The sequence below is a fragment of the Sceloporus occidentalis genome, unplaced genomic scaffold, assembly GCF_023333645.1.
Source record: "Sceloporus occidentalis isolate IW3139 unplaced genomic scaffold, rSceOcc1.0.p SCAF_4, whole genome shotgun sequence".
Lineage (NCBI taxonomy): Eukaryota > Metazoa > Chordata > Lepidosauria > Squamata > Phrynosomatidae > Sceloporus > Sceloporus occidentalis.
This window is the reverse complement of record NW_028316984.1, coordinates 201,131,001-201,147,392: the sequence shown is the minus strand read 5'-3', so window position 1 is coordinate 201,147,392 and position 16,392 is coordinate 201,131,001. Positions and strand designations below refer to the sequence as shown.

At 43.5% G+C, this 16,392-nt stretch overlaps 1 protein-coding gene across 1 annotated transcript in view; it reads right to left on the bottom strand.

The window, feature by feature from the left end:
* The window catches only part of LOC149315303 (mitogen-activated protein kinase kinase kinase kinase 5-like), a 153,030-nt gene that overhangs the window by 45,553 nt on the left and 91,085 nt on the right, over positions 1-16,392 (bottom strand). The window contains exons 13-16 of the mRNA XM_089522924.1: positions 14,799-14,915; positions 12,712-12,790; positions 10,887-10,945; positions 9,371-9,438 (exon numbers count right to left, since the gene is read on the bottom strand). Of these exons, the coding sequence (XP_089379050.1) occupies positions 9,371-9,438; positions 10,887-10,945; positions 12,712-12,790; positions 14,799-14,915 (323 nt within the window). The remainder of the gene's footprint in view (positions 1-9,370; positions 9,439-10,886; positions 10,946-12,711; positions 12,791-14,798; positions 14,916-16,392) is intronic.

The window sequence follows — 16,392 nt, the reverse complement described above, 5'->3', positions numbered from 1 at the left end:
AAGTGACCATGTTCTCCTGGAGTTTGTAATACAGTGGAAAGGAGAAGCCAGGCAGAGTCAGACACGCATCCTAGACTTTAGGAGAGCGGATTTCAGTAAACTTAGAGAAGTATTGAGGGCGATTCCATGGTCAGAAATACTAAAAGATAAAGGAGTTCAGGACGGATGGGACTTTCTCAAAAGGGAGATACTGAAGGCACAATTTCAAACAGTTCCAGTGAGAAAGAAAAATGGGAGGTGTCTCAAGAAACCAGGATGGATGACTAAGGAACTTTCAACCGAGCTAAGTTTGAAACGGAACATGTATAAGAAATGGAAAAAGGGGGAAATCACGAAAAAGGAATTCAAAGAAATAGCAGGCATGTGTAGGGGTAAAGTCAGAAAAGCTAAAGCGCAGAATGAACTCAGGCTTGCTAGAGAGGTTAAGAACAATAAAAAGGGCTTTTTTGGATATGTCCGCAGCAAGAGGAAGAAGAAGGAAACGGTAGGGCCACTGCGTGGAGAAGATGGCAAAATGCTAACAGGAGATAGAGAAAAGGCAGAATTACTCAACACCTTCTTTGCCTCAGTCTTCTCAGAAAAGGCAAAGGGTGCTCAACCTGAGGATAATGGAGCAGAGGACAGAATAGGGGAATTTCAGCACAGAAGAAGTAAAGAGATAGTAGAGGAACACCTTGTTAATCTAAATGAATTTAAGTCTCCGGGACCAGATGAACTCCATCCAAGGGTATTAAAAGAACTGGCAAAAGTAATATCGGAGCCATTGGCAATCATATTTGAAAACTCCTGGAGAACAGGAGAGATCCCAGCAGACTGGCGAAGGGCAAACGTTGTCCCCATCTTCAAAAAGGGGAAAAAAGAGGATCCCAACAATTATCGTCCAGTTAGTCTGACATCAATACCAGGAAAGATTCTGGAGCAGATCATTAAACAGAGAGTCTGTGAACATCTAGAAGGCAATGCCATAATCACAAAAAGTCAACATGGGTTTCAGAGAAACAAGTCATGCCAGACAAACCTAATCTCTTTCTTTGATAAAATTACCAGCTTGGTAGATGAAGGGAATGCTGTGGATATAGTATATCTTGATTTCAGTAAGGCCTTTGACAAGGTTTCCCATGACATTCTTGCAAACAAGCTTGTAAAATGTGGGCTAGACAAAGGAACTGTTAAATGGATCTGTAATTGGTTGACCAGCCGAACCCAAAGGGTGCTCAACAATGGCTCCTTTTCATCCTGGAGAGAAGTGACCAGTGGGGTCCCACAGGGCTCTGTCCTGGGCCCAGTGCTGTTCAACATCTTTATCAATGACCTGGATGACAGAATTGGGAGCATACTTATCAAATTTGCAGATGACACCAAATTAGGGGGAATAGCTAATACCCCAGAGGACAGGATCAAGATTCAAAATGACCTGAATAGACTAGAAAGCTGGGCCAAAGCTAACAAAATGAAATTCAACACAGAGAAATGTAAGGTATTGCACTTAGGGCGGAAAAATAAAATGCACAGATATAGGATGGGTGACACCTGGCTGAATGAAACTACGTGTGAAAGGGATCTAGGAGTCCAAGTAGACCACAAGTTGAACATGAGTGAACAGTGTGATGCGGCAGCTAAAAAGGCCAATGCTATTTTAGGCTGCATCAATAGAAGTATAGTGTCTAGATCAAGAGAAGTAATAGTGCCACTGTATTCTGCTTTGGTCAGGCCCCACCTAGAATATTGTGTCCAGTTCTGGGCGCCACAATTCAGAAAGGACATTGAGAAACTGGAGCGTGTCCAAAGGAGGGCGACAAAAATGGTGAAGGGTCTGGAAACCATGCCCTATGAGGAACGACTTAGGGAGCTGGGGATGTTTAGCCTGGAGAAAAGAAGGTTAAGAGGTGATATGATAGCCCTGTTTAAATATTTGAAAGGATGTCATATTGAGGAGGGAGCAAGCTTGTTTTCTGCTGCTCCAGAGAACAGGACCTGGAACAATGGATGCAAGCTACAGGAAAAGAGATTCCACCTGAACATTAGGAGGAACTTCCTGACAGTAAGGGCTGTTCGACAGTGGAATGCACTTCCTCGGAAGGTGATAGAGTCTCCTTCCTTGGAGGTCTTTAAACAGAGGCTGGATGGCCATCTGTCAGGGATGCTTTGATTTGGATTTCCTGCTTGGCAGGGGGTTGGACTGGATGGCCCTAGTGGTCTCTTCCAACTCTACGATTCTATGATTCTATGATTCACTTATAGTGGTGTCAAACGGCATTATTTCTACAGTCCAGATGTACCCTTATTCTTAAAAAGTGCTGAGGAGAGAGAGAAGGCAACATACCTTGGTCTAGGGGCTGAGGACACACAATTCAGTAGCAGATGGTTGGTTCATATTCCCAAAGTCCCAGGTTCAACTTTGGATAGCTTCAGTTAAAGGATCAAGAACCGTTCTAGGAGGGACCTCTTTTCTATACACCTTGTACTACAACTCCTACAATCTACCAGCCAACATGGGTAATGGCTTTGCTTCGGAAGGATGGTCCTCAGCTGGTTCTTAAGTGAGAGAAAATAGCCCTAATTCCTGACCTGGTTAGTTAGGCCTTATCAGAAATCTTTGGGATACTTATCTACATTTTTTTCCTACCACACTAAACAATTATAGCACTTTGATCCTACTTTAACTTTCATGGCTGCATTGTATGGAATGCTGGGATTTGTAGTTTCATGAAGTATTTAAAATACCAGGGAACTCTAGTGCCTCAACAAACTACAAACCCCTGGATTTTACAGGATGCATCCATGGCAATTAAAGTGGAACAAAGTGCTACAATTATGTAGCACAAAAGAGACCTCTGTTACAATTCCACCTGTTTTCTTTTTAAAGCTGGGCTATGCAAGTGTTCTGCCATTTCTGTTAGAAACAAGTAGAGGAAGGGATGAGGAAAGGAGAGGGAGGAAGAACTTTGAGGCAGAAAGGAGATTTAGAAGTAAAATAATATAAATAAATGGCACCAGGCTAGATCGATTAATAATCTGATTCATTATACAGTCTGTCCTCCATATCCATGGACTTTTTTATCCACAGATTCAAACATCCACAGCTTGAAAATATCTTTACTATGTCACTATATATAGCTAGACTTGAGCATCCATGGATTTCAGTATCCATGGAGGTCCTGGAACCAAAGCCCAGTGGATACTGAGGGCCCACTGTAGGGCAGGTTCATGCAGCTGTGGACCGAAAGCTTCTTGGATTCCAGCTTTTTGTCTCCTGTCATGAAAATTGAGAAGGAATTCAGCATATAACCACACATGAGGTCAGTTGTTTGGAGAGACAGAGAGAGCAAGACTGCGTGTGCAAAATCCTTTTGTACCGATCTATCCAGCCAGCGGAACACAGACTAAAAGCAAAGCTCCCTCCAGCAGAAACCTGGCTGTTGCAAAGGCCCTTTCACACAGACCCGACCCCTGATGAAAGCCATAAATCAGTGCAGTGTTGTTTCTGGCCCAGTTTGAGCGCACAGAGAGTGGCCCCAAAGCCACAACTCAAACAACTCTCTTCTTTCTGTTTGGCGGATGACATTATCCAGGATTCCAGGCCTCCAAAACCCCAAGCATTTCCTGTTTATGCTGCTGAGCAGGAAGCACATCTCCAGATACATTTGCTCTCATCAGACCTTTGGGACACTAATGGATCTTTGTCCCATTTGGCCACTGCAAGCAGGTGAGTGGTGTGCTCTCTCCTGGCATTTGGCTCCTCCAGCTCTATCTTGAATGTAGCAGCTGCTCCCAAGAGATAAGAGTGGCAATGCAAGAGAACACCGGACACAATGGCCAAAGCCCGTATTTCTTGTGTGCTGCTTCCTTATCAGCTGCCCTGTCCTATAACATGCCAGCTGAGACAAAAGCAATGCTTTATGGAACAAGTCTTAACAGCAAAAGAAAAGAAAAAAAGGAGGGAAGGCAAAACCTCTAGGGTTATGGTGAGTAAGACGTCAAGACCTACCAAAGCAGTGTATTTATTGCTAAAGAGGAGAAAAGGAGGAAGCAGTATTCAAGGCCACCCAGATGACAAGTGTGCCCTTCAAGCTTCTGGCTTACACTCTTTAGCATCACATCAAATGGAAACAAATGGAAGTACCCCTGAGTAGATTTATTTCTTTTTATCTTTCCCTGCCCTAGCCTCTCCTACTTGCCTTTTGATTGTAAAGTCCTTGGGGCAGGGAAATGGCTTGCATCCATGCATGATTCTATAATGCTACTTTATGAGCAATAACGAAACACCAACAACACAGTGGACTGGCCAAAGGAGACCAAGGCTGCATCCACACTGAGAAATAATCCAGACTGACACCACTTTAACTGTAGAAAGAACATAGGAAGTTGCCTTATACTGAGACAGACCCTTTGTGGTCCTTCTTGCCCAGTGCTCTGTCAGTTTTCAATGGCAGCAATGGATTGATTGATTCAATGAAGAAGCCATGGCTGCTGCCCTGAGTTTGCCACGGCTGTTGATAACAGGGTGTCTTTGGGGTCTCTCATTCATATGGTCACTCTAATTTGAAGCTGGCTTGATGGCAAATAATAAGAATGGCTCTCCAGGGCTGTGGGCAGGATGCTGTGGGTTGAACCTGGGACCTTTTCCACAGAAACACAGGAAGCTGACTTATGTTTGGCCAGGCTACCGGTCCATCTAGCTCACCAGTGTCAGCTCTGATGGGCAGCAATGGCTTGCCAGGGCTTCTGGACAGATTCTCCCCTACATTTCATCTTGTCTTACAGTTGTCTCTCAGTGGATGCGCCATCACGTTTGAAGCTCATGTCCAAGATGGAGCTTCTTGTCCTTCCACCTAAGTCCACCCTTCAATACTCCTTTTCTGTTTCTGTTGATGACATCTCTATTCGACCGGCCCAGGAAGCCTGCAGTCTTGGTTTCATTTTTGATTCTTCACTGTCGTGTATCCCCCAGATGCAGGCCACAGCCAAGGCCTGTAGATTCTTTCTCTACAATATTGCTAAAATTCGTTCATTTCTGATCTCCTTATTATCATTTCTGAGCAAAATCTTGCCTTCCAGCTCCAGGTTGTCTTGGATGAAGCCAATTATCTGGACCCATTTCAAACCGGCTTCAAGGCGGGATACAGAGGTGAGACGGCCATGGTTGCCTTAGTCAATCTCCGTCTGGGCATCGACAGGGAATGTGTAACCCTGTTGGTGCTCTTGGACATCTTAGTGGCCTTTGATACCATTGACCATGGTATTATTCTGGAACACCTGAGGGAGTTAGGTATCGGAGGCACTGCATTGCAGTGATTCAGGTCCTACCTCTCAGGAAGATTCCAGATGGTCTCGCTTGGGGACAGTTATTCGTCCAAGAGGGAGCTCAAATTGGGCTTCCCTCAAGGTGCGATTCTGTCCCCAATGCTGTTTAACATTTACATGAAGCCACTGGGAGAGATCATCTGGAGATATGGGGCGTGGTGTTATCAGTACGCTGATGACATCCAAATGTATTTCTCTATGTCTCTGACTGCTGCAATGACTAAGGATGGCATCTCTCTTATGGATGCCTGCCTTGGGTCGGTAATGGGCTGGATGAGGAAAAAGAAACTCAAGCTGAATCCAGAGAAAACGGAGGTACTTGCGATAGGCACCCCAAGTCCGGAGAAGGAATTTCGTCAACTAGTCAATGGGCTTATCCATCCGACCTCTTATAGGAGATCTTTAAGATAAAATGTTTCACTTCTGGTTATGATGTATGTTTTCTAAATGTTTCAGATGCTCTAGATGTTTTAGCTATTTTATTGAATTAATAATAATGTCAGTGTTTTATTGATTGTATTTTATATCTATACTGTGTTAATTTGTTGATGTAATCCCACCTCGATCCACAGGGAGAGGTGGGAAAATACAAATAATAATAATAATAATAATAATTATTATTATTATTATTATTGTAACCTCCTTCTGGCATGGCTTCCTCTCTCTCACCTCTGTCCTTTAATTTCTGTCCAGCATTCAGCGGCACGCATTATTACATCCGCTTTCCACTTTGACCATGTTTCTCCTCTATGATCATCCCTTTACTGGCTTCCCTTCTCCTTCCGTATTCAGTATAAGCATCTGCTGTTAACTTTTAAAGCCCTGCATGGGCTGGCCTCTCCTTATTTATCTAACCTTCTTTCTCCTCATCTTCCCACTCATGCCCTTCATTCTATTAGTCAAGGTCTGCTGTCTCAGCCTAGGATTTTCACTGCCCCGTCCCGGATTCGTCCCTTTTCACTTGCTGCCCCTCACTCATGGAACCTCCTTCCCCCACGAGCCGCACGGGTCATAGTTTCTTTAACCAGTTTCAAAACTGTGTTGGAAGACCATCCTGTTCAGAGAAGCGTTCCCAGGCATTGCATGACTGTTATTTGCTATCTGACATTTTTAATTTGTTGCCTGCTTTACTTTATTGAATGCTTTCCTGTATTGTTATGTATTATTTATATGTATTTTGCTATTATTTCTTAGATTGTATGCCATGGGCAGGTTTACTTTATCTATCTTATTGTTTGTATATACAGCGCTGAGTAACTCTACAGCGCTATATAAATAAAACATAATAATAATAATAATAATAATAATAATAATAATAACAACAACAACATTTAACAAGAAATGAACAGGCTGCTTATTTGTCAGGGTTGTCTTCCTCCCCTCTTATTCCCTTGGTTTTAATCCAGAATATTGTTGTTAGGGTTGTTTTAAATCTCCCTAAATACTCACACATCTCTTCTCCTTGTAGATCCCTCCATTGGCTCCCAGTTTGAGCTAGGGCTTATTAGAAGGTTTTCGTCCTGGTATTTAAAGTCTTGTGCTCTAACTTCCTCCAGATCCTAGCACCTTGGCTAAAATTGCATATACCACTATCAAGGAATTTAAGAACTACAGTCAAAAGATTGTTGGCGATTCCACCAATGTGTATTGCTTTATAAAGGATGTGAGCTTTTCAATATCTGGCTGTACATTTGTGGAAAAGTCTTCCTCTTCATCTCTGGCTTGAGGAGGATTTTACCCATTTTGGCAAAGAGTTCAATACCTTCCTCCTTGATTTGCCATATTAAACTGCTGAGTGTGCCTAAAACTGCCAAAATGAACAGTGACTGGTGGAGTGGTGGGGATTCCTCCTCCCCCCACTTCTTTTTATGTGGCTATTTAAGTGGTCACCTGTGACTCACATAAAAGTGTCTGGCACCTCTTGAAAGCCCCACAAGGCACCTTCTAGAGTTAGGTAGCTTTGGGTGCTATCCCTTTCCCCTGATCAGTACACATGCTCAGATGTGCCAAAACTATTCCCTTCAAACTCTGTGGTCTTTCCTCCTAGTGATCTCCCATCCAAGGACAAGCCAGGCCTGACCTTGCTTGGCTTCTGAGATCAGACAAGAGTGGATGCATTCAGGGTAACATGGAGTAGAAAGAATATGTTAGGAAAAACAACAACAACTCCAAAGCAACACAAGTTGTGTTGCAAGGCCAAGGAAGCTGGAGAGAGGGCCTTATAAGGCAGCACGAGCACACACCCTTCTTTTCTGGGTTGCGGAGAAACCCTGGCCTGCAACATCACAAATTCCATATGTAGACTGTCAGAGCCAGGGCATTCTAAGGAATTTAAAAATTCCTTCCACATGCATGCATCCTAATATACAGAGGTCCAAAAAAAGCACACAAGATGGGCAAGGGTTGCCTCAGTAAAGATACCAGCAAGTCAGTGCGATTTTGAGGGAATTTTTGCCCCCAAACTACACAGAAAGCCCCCAATGTACACAAAAACATATTAAAATACTCTCACCCACCCCCACAAGTCCCCCAGAATACAATACCACCCCCAAATACCTCAATTTCATTCTGTGGTCCTTCTCAAAATCGGACAGGAAGCGATGAGAAGTGGCATCCCATCATTTTGAGAGGGACTTCAGTGAAAACCTGAGGTATTTCAGCTTGCTAGAGGGGTGTGTGTGTGTGTGTGTGTGTGTTGCAAGGGGGTCAGGAGAGGAAATTGGGCCCTGGCCCCCATATAGTTGTCCACTACTGCTGTAGTCACACATAAAACCTATGTCCAACTCACACGGACCGGGGCAGCTGTATACCAGGATGGAAGATGTGCAGTCCAAAGTCCCAGCATTCCCAATTGTTTTCAGCCAACCTCCCTACTTGTTGGTCAGAACCCCTCACTTCAAAACCACACAAGATACTCAAAACAGTAGGACACCTCCTTTCCTGTGCCTCAAAAGATGACCAGGATGAGGCAAAGTTACTTTCAGTCATCAAAAGGACAGCTGCAGTGGCATAGCTGCAGGCCTACAGAGGTGCCCATAACTGACAGGACTGGCCCTGTGGGCTTCAGAACGTGCCCACCCCTGCTGTACACAGAGGCAATGGAAGGATTTATTTTGAAGTAGTTGCTGCATATTTAATATTCAGTCAGGCCAAGACACCTTTCAGGAAACACAAAGACCCAAGTTAGGTAATTCAGAGCCAGCAGACATTGCTCTAACATGAAGCAATCTCTGGCTTCCATAACCCTTGGAGTATGCGGAGTATTGGTTTCAAGCCAGGCGGCAAAACCAAGTCCATGCTTCAAACAGTGTGACTGCTGTTGCTGTTGTTATTTTGTCCCTCCAAATTGTTTCAAACCCTATAGTGACCCTAAGGCCATAAAACCCTAATCTCAAATCATGGGGTTTTCTTTGCAAGATTTGTTCAGAGTGAGTTTGCCTTTGCTGTCCTCTGAGGCAGCGAGTGTGTGACTCGCTTAAGGTCACTGAGTGAGGTTCAATGGGTGTGACTGTTAGCCTAAACAAATGTTGCCAGAGGCTAGCTCACCCACCAAAATACTGAAAAGTATGCCAAGCAAATGGAAAAGGAATTTTAAAAAAATCTACTTTGCTATGACACCAGCTTCAGTGAGAACATACAACTCTCTCATCTGTATCCCACTGTGTTCCTAAATGTCAGCTTCAAGCCAATATTGGGCATTTCACCCCAGCATAACCTACTCAAGGCAGCAGGGTCTAAACTGGGGGTGCAGCCCTCCAAATATTGACTCCAGTTCCCAGCAGCTCTTGCCATGAGAAAGGGCAGGTTGCATAGCTTTAGTTCTTCCAGTGATCATTTGTGAGCTCACAAAAACAGGTTGACACAGGACAACCCATTTGTGCGAGTCACAGAGATCGTGAAGAAGAATGCTAGGAGCTGCAGTTCCAAAAAACATTCTTCACCCTGGTCTAAGGCCTTTGAAGTCGGACTTGTTCTCATTATGTTCCTGTATTACTTTCCTCTGAAATGGTTAGATACCTTGAAATTCAGAGAGGTTTACTCAAGATGGAGACAAACGCATACTTACTTGGCACAACTGCTGCCATCAACAAAAGGACTCCAGTGTGAAGCAAAGTGAGCACCACAAGCCACCACCTGCAAGAGGCAGAAAAGATGAGCTGAAGAACATCTTAAGAAGTGCTGCACAAATGCCTAAAGTAATGCTATCTAAGGATAGCATCCAACTTTTCTGAAATTAGCACCAGGCTCTGACCTTACAGATCTGGTTGAGGTGGAGCAATTTCCAGATTAGATTCAGAATCTGGTCTGGATCAGACCTTGGAAAACCCAAGCCAAGCAAGGCCTAGTACAGCCTCAATAACCTACTCAGGCCAGACCAGTCCTCAGTCTCGCTGACCCAGAGGGCATTGAGGGCACTGAGGCTAGGTGGAGTCACCTGTGTTATCTCACATCCCTTTTTCATTTTTGCCATTGATAAGATTTATATCCTGTGCTAGATGACAATGCAAGGGCATATGGTGAGATCTGTTATGTGAAGGAAGGCTCAGGAGCCTCCAAGTGCCTGATATGTGGGGAAGAATTTATGACGTCATTGACCTTCAACTGGAGCCTTGACAGACATGTGGAATTTCTTCACTTAAGCATTTTGGCTAACTGAGGGTGCATCTGCACTGCAGAAATAATGCAGTTTGACAACACTTTAACTGCAATGGCAGAATGCTGTGGAATTCTGGGATCTGTAGTTTGTTGTGGCACCAGAGCTCTCTGACAGAGAAATATCTCACAAAACTACACATTACAGAATTCCACAGCACTGAGCCATAGCAGTTAAAGTGATGTCAGACTGCATGATTTCTGCTGTGCAGATGCAACCAGAAACTAATATATTCCAAGATCTTCCAGAACTATTCAGCATGACTTTACTCATCACAGCCTCTCATTCTGGAAGCTTCTCCTGCATGGAGGCGGTGTTGAGCTGCGATGCTGCGGTTCAGTCTTCAACCATGAACTCACCAAGGATCCAATTCCCTCAATATGGCTGCACTCTGTACATGGCAAGAGACCATCTGCACATAATAAAACTCTGATGTCTTTTTAACGGCTGTTGTTTGCTTATTAATTGTTGTTGTTCCCCGCCTCAATCCATGGGGAGAGGCAGATAAGAAACAACAACAACAACAACAACAATCAACAACAGCAGCCTTTGTCTGATCCTTTACTGAATCATGTGTCTCAGTAAGCCTCCTGCCAGGATTTGGATTTGGGGAAATCATAGGACCCAGACTTTGCTAGGGAACAGACTTGGTTGTATTTATTTTACTCCACTTTCCTTTTTTCATTTCCTCAACATCTGAGAATAAGACCTGCCTTGCAGGTTTGTTGTGAAGGACAGATAAAAAAGTTTTAACTACCTTGCCTATTGAAGAATGCCAACGAAGCAATATAATAAACCACACCACCACCAGCTCCTGCTGCCTTGCCTTGCCTCTACAAAAACTGGTTCAGCTACATTACTTAATAGAATGAAAGCATAAACAAGAAGCGTTCTGACTGGGAGGAGGGGGACATTGCTCAGTTCATACCATTTCATCCCGAGCTTCTGTCTCTTTCCTTAATGGCGGTTCAAACTGCAGCTTGTCAACTGTAAAACATGGATGTTTACACTTCTAAATGAACTTTACATTCCCCTGAAGTACATTTTAAAACATATCTTCTACCATCCTCCCACTACTACCAGGGCCAAACAGTGAAGTTTATTCATGCAAGCAGTTTAGAGGAACACATTAAAAATTCAGGCCTAAGAAACTACTGAACAGAACTTCCTTTTAACATGGCTATAAAATTAGAGTGTTTAGTTTTTGCTTCAAAATTTTGTCTTTGGAGATACTGTTGTTGATAAAACCCATGATTCCCAAGTATCTCCTTGTCTAATATATTAAGGGGAAAATCCCCACTGAGATAAACCAGTAGTCAGAGTATGGAAAGGGATCTTGTAGCACTTTTGAAAGCTGTTAGCATGAGATTTTGTAGACCCAAGTCTACTTCCTCAGATGGCTACAAAACATCATGCCACCAGCTTCTTTCTTTTAGACTCAAAGGTGCTACAAGATCTCCTTGCATACTGATTTTCCAGACTGAGACAGCTATGTCTTTGAATAGGAGCAAGAGCATACACTTGAAGTAATTAAAAAAAACAAAAACCAGCTCCTTAATCTGAAATAACACATCTTAGATGTGAAAGACAAGTGAGTGAAGTCATGTAAAGAGGATATAATGGCAGAAAACAGAAAATATCAATTCCCTTGGTGGATAATAGGACAACTGAGATTATTGCGGCCATTTGTCAAAGCACACAAGGCTGTTCTGGCTTTGGGTCAAAGTTTCAATGGAGAAGCTTCAGATACAACAAATCAAGCATTAACTTCATGAGAATCTGTATAATTGCTCTTCTGGGCCTCTTCTTAGGTGCTGTATGTATCAACCACAGCACAGAACCTTCTAGAAGGTCCTCAGTGGCCCTATCTGCACAGGACAACTAAAACAGTCTCCCCTTGTCCTCTTGATGGGAAGATCAGATGACGCATGGTCCACACCCTGGTTCTGGTGTGAATAAAGCAGATGACAACCAGTCCATTCAGGCCCAGGATATAATTCTTTATGACACACTAAAACAACTTACTATTTGCTCCAGATCTTCTAGAAAGACCCAGAGCCCTCTGTTCCAATGCCAGGCAGTTGTTTGAAATGCATCCCATACTGCTGCCTGGTGTGTCTGCTCCAGATGCCAGTCACTTGCTGCTGGCCACCTTGTTCTGGTCTCAAAGCAAAGTAACCTGTGATGTTGGCTGATGTGCTGGACAGCTGAGCGGGAGGCATGTGCAATCAGCTGCCTGGCATCAGAATTGAGGGCCTTTGCAACAAGGGAGGATTGGGGCAATAGACAAGACCAGTGACTAAGGAAGTCACAGTTCAGAATGACATTTAATAAGGTTCCAGAACTTGGAAATGTTGCTTTTTTGGATGGCCAATTCCAAAGTCACTCAGCTGCCATGCTGGTAGCTCCAATCCCAGTGAAACAAGTGGTATTCTGATAGTTATCAAAATCAATAGTTACATGGCATCAACGAATGTGAAATTGCATGGCTGGAATCCTGCTGGCTAATGCCACTGAATCAACTGTTGAATAGTCAGTCAACATACAGATAAATTCAGATGATTCAGTGGCTCTACTCTAGTTGGGACGAACAACAGTATTTGAGCCATGTGAAATTGTCCCACTTCTGGAACTCCACTTACGCAACCATGATGTATGACACAACAGGATTTTGGCAGACAACTTTGCTTACATTTCACTTGGTATTTTATAAGCTGAAAGACATTTTGCTTTAGAACATATGAGAAACTCACAGTTTATTTCAGATGCTGTTCTTTCTGCTCTAACATTCCGGTTGGTAGAGCGAATGGTGTGGCGGATAATGGAGTGTGGCTGCAGGGAAGTAAGAAACCAGACACATCAGAGGTTGTGAAACTCAAGGTTCATGCCCCCACTGACCAATGAGGAGAATTGCAAGATGTTGCTCCCTCTACCCAGCCTCTCAAACATTCCTATTTTCCCCTCACTGGGTCGGTCTCTGTATGTTTCCAAAGAATGTATCATTCTCCCTGGTTTTGCAAGGTTATACAAAACAAAGGTTCAACCAACTGGATTTGCTCACCTAAGACCTTTCTTGGAGAATGTCCGAATTGCAGAAATAATCCAAGTTTGACATCACTTTAACTGCCATGGCTCAATGCTATGGAATTCTGGGAAGTGTAATTTTGTGAGACAATTAGCTTTCTGCTAGAGAGCTCTAGAGCTACAATAAACTGCAATTCCAATACTTTCATAGTACTCAGCCATGGTAGTTAAAGTGGTGCCAAATTGGATTATTTCTGCAATGCAGATGCAGCCAGGGTCTCACCCTTCCCACTTTTCCTCATTCTAACTGTAGGCTTCTCCTGGAGGATTTTGGTCCATGAGATGGCTCTGTCACACAAGTTCTCATCTCCCAAGTGAGCAAGTATCACACATATTGATGGCTAATGGCATTCCTCTGACCACCACTACCACCACCTTTCATTTCTACTGAAACCCAGTTTACGACTATAGCATGCTTGTTTGGTTTATACGTGGAGAAGAAATCATAAGGCCCTCCAGAAGTTGTTGGACTGCAGCATACAGCCCTGACTGTCACAGAAAATGTTGGAAAGCGGGAGCTGCAGTTCTGGCCTTCTGCCACTAGGCAGATGGGTTCTGGAGTCCTTAGCCAAACATTTACAACTGTCCAGCAGCAGCATGAATGGGCTCATTTGTATTAGCGACCTCGTTGAATACCTTTTGCATTTGCTTAGCAGTTTGGGACTGGGAAGATTGGGAATGGAGTAGGGGAGAGATTTTTCTTTGTGGGCAACCTGACTCCAAAGTCTTTACAGCTAATGCAAGTGGGGAGGAGCTGGGTCATGTGTGCACACTTTTGATTTTCTTTGCCTCTGCACTACATTACCCTTGGGAGGTCATTTTCCATGGGCTTCACCTTGTGGGGCGTGTACCACTGCCTAAGGACTCCCCATATATCCAGCTGTGGGGATTTAAATTTGATGCAAGAGATCAAAAGATAAGTCTGGGTAGAGTTTTTTCAGTGCCCAATTCTACCCTTGACTGTGAGGGGATGCCAGAGACCATCAGTGAAAAGGTTGGGATGCATTTCTGTTATGTTTCATCTGCTGCATCACTTACCATAAAAAAAAAGCTTATGCTACAGCAGTAACCTGTGTCAGTTACTACTTGGGAAGACCTGGAACTACATCCAGTTTGGAAACAGAACACCTGGCTTACATGTTTAGCACTCAAGTGTGGAAGGACCTGAGCATGCTTGTTCACACTGAGGGCAGAGAAGAAGACCTATTCTTGCTTACAATAAAAGCCCTCTGACTCATGGGCCTTAAGTTTATTTATTTAAGCTGTATTTTCCCACTTTCCAAACACAGAGTTCATTTCACTCACAGAGTCCACAATGCTGAATTTGCAAAATAGACAGAACTCAAAATTCATCCCAATTTAGCTGTAAAACACTTGGCTGAGGTAAACGAATAGTCTCTCTAAGGTCCCAAAATAAAAAGTGTGAAATCAGAATACCACCAAGTAAGAAACCAGATGTATGGCTTCAGCATTCCACCTCTATGTATTCAAGGCCTAGACCTTACTGTAATAACAGACTATATATCGCTTTAGACAGAAAATGGGCACTCATGCCACTGGATTATTTCCTCCAGACAGAAAACCAAACACTGAGGAGAGTTTTTTTTATCTTCAACTTCTGCCTGATACTCCAATTCTGTATGCAAAGGAATTGGTATTTTAAAAAATTCTCTCCAACTGCAGAATGAAGAATCCAACTAACATACAGCTTTGCCAGCTCAACGAGAATTAAGCCTAAAATGAGGAATGCACTCACCTCAAAGTCATCATCATCTGCTTCGCTATAGTGGGGGTGGTTATCTGGATTGTTCACTTTGTCCAAGAGTTCAACAGCCAGTGAGCGAGAAAGACCAGGTTGTCCAACAAAGCTATGCTAAAAAGAAGTAAAATAAAATCACAAATAAGACAGAAGGTTGAGGACTTGAGACATTTAACAGGAAGGGACTCAGGTCAACTAATATTAAGAATGTAACTAGAGCCATGTTGGGGACGCATAAAAAGCCTATGTCGTCCAGCATTCTGTCCACACCATAGCCAGCCAGTTGTCCCAATGGAAAGCCCACCAGCAGAACCTGAGCACAACTGCATTCTCCATCTCATGCTCTTCTATGACTGATTGTTGTTGTGTGCCTTCAAGTCACTTCTTACTTATGGTGACTCCTATCATGGGGTTGTCTTGGCAAGATTTGATTAGAGGAGATTTGCCACTGCCTTCCCTGAGGCTGAGAAAGTGTAATTTCCTAAGGTCACCCAGGGGGGTTCAGGACCAAGTGGAAATTGAGCCCAGGTTTCCAGAGTTGCAGTCCAACACCCAAACCACTACACCATGCTGATATACTGCCTCAGATACTGGAAGCAACATATAGCCCTTTTGACTAGTGATGGCCCTAACTACCATGAATTTTATCCATTCATCTTTCAAAGCCATCCAAGTTGCCAGTTGTTACTGTATCCTATGGCAATGAATTTCACATTTTGACTGTACTTCAGCTTCTTGCAGACACCATTCCATATTTAACACAGCTCTTGTTAACACGCACTGACAAACATTGCCCCACTCATCTTCAACATGAGAATGGATACATGTCGTGTCTATTTTCAAATTCTGGCAATGTCTAGAAGCCAGAATTATACAAAATTGAACACGGCCCAAACTCTTTAATACCGGATTAAGTATTTAACCTGCATGGATGTGGGCATTAGGAAGGCATCAGCTGCTCCCTTGAGCCCAGGGATTCCTTTTTTGCTTACCTCCATGATAGCTGACTTTAATAAAGGGTATTCGAAAGGTATCACCATTCTTTTTGTTTCCAGTGTTCAGCTGTGCCATTCCTTATGCAACCAAAATGTTGGGCATAGTCTGGCCCACAGGCAGTCCCTGAACCCCCATTTATTGGCCACTGAGGCCACTTCATGTTTTTTTTAAAAATAAAATTGACATGATTTTCAGGCAATATTTGTCTCTAAACCATAAATCCCTTCCCAAATGTGTGAAAATATGCAAAATACCTCCACAGCATTATCTCTCAGAATCCCACACTACTTCCCGGTACCTCTCTTTTCCTCTGCAGTCCCTCTCAAAATGATAAGGTGAAATTACTGTAGTTCCTGATGCCCATTTGAGAGCGACTGCAAAGAAAGGGGAATTATTTGGACTTGCTGTGGGGGGTGTAGCCCATGTATCTGGGGAACTCTAGGGCTTGTAGTCATATAAACAAAAAACTGGGGGGGGGGGGTCTTGCTAGGAAACACACGCCAAAAACAGCCCAGTGAGAGAAGTGGGCTAGATTGCAATTTTTCACTGCAGAACTCACTGCAGTGGTCTATAGAACATCACTGTTAGACAGCTG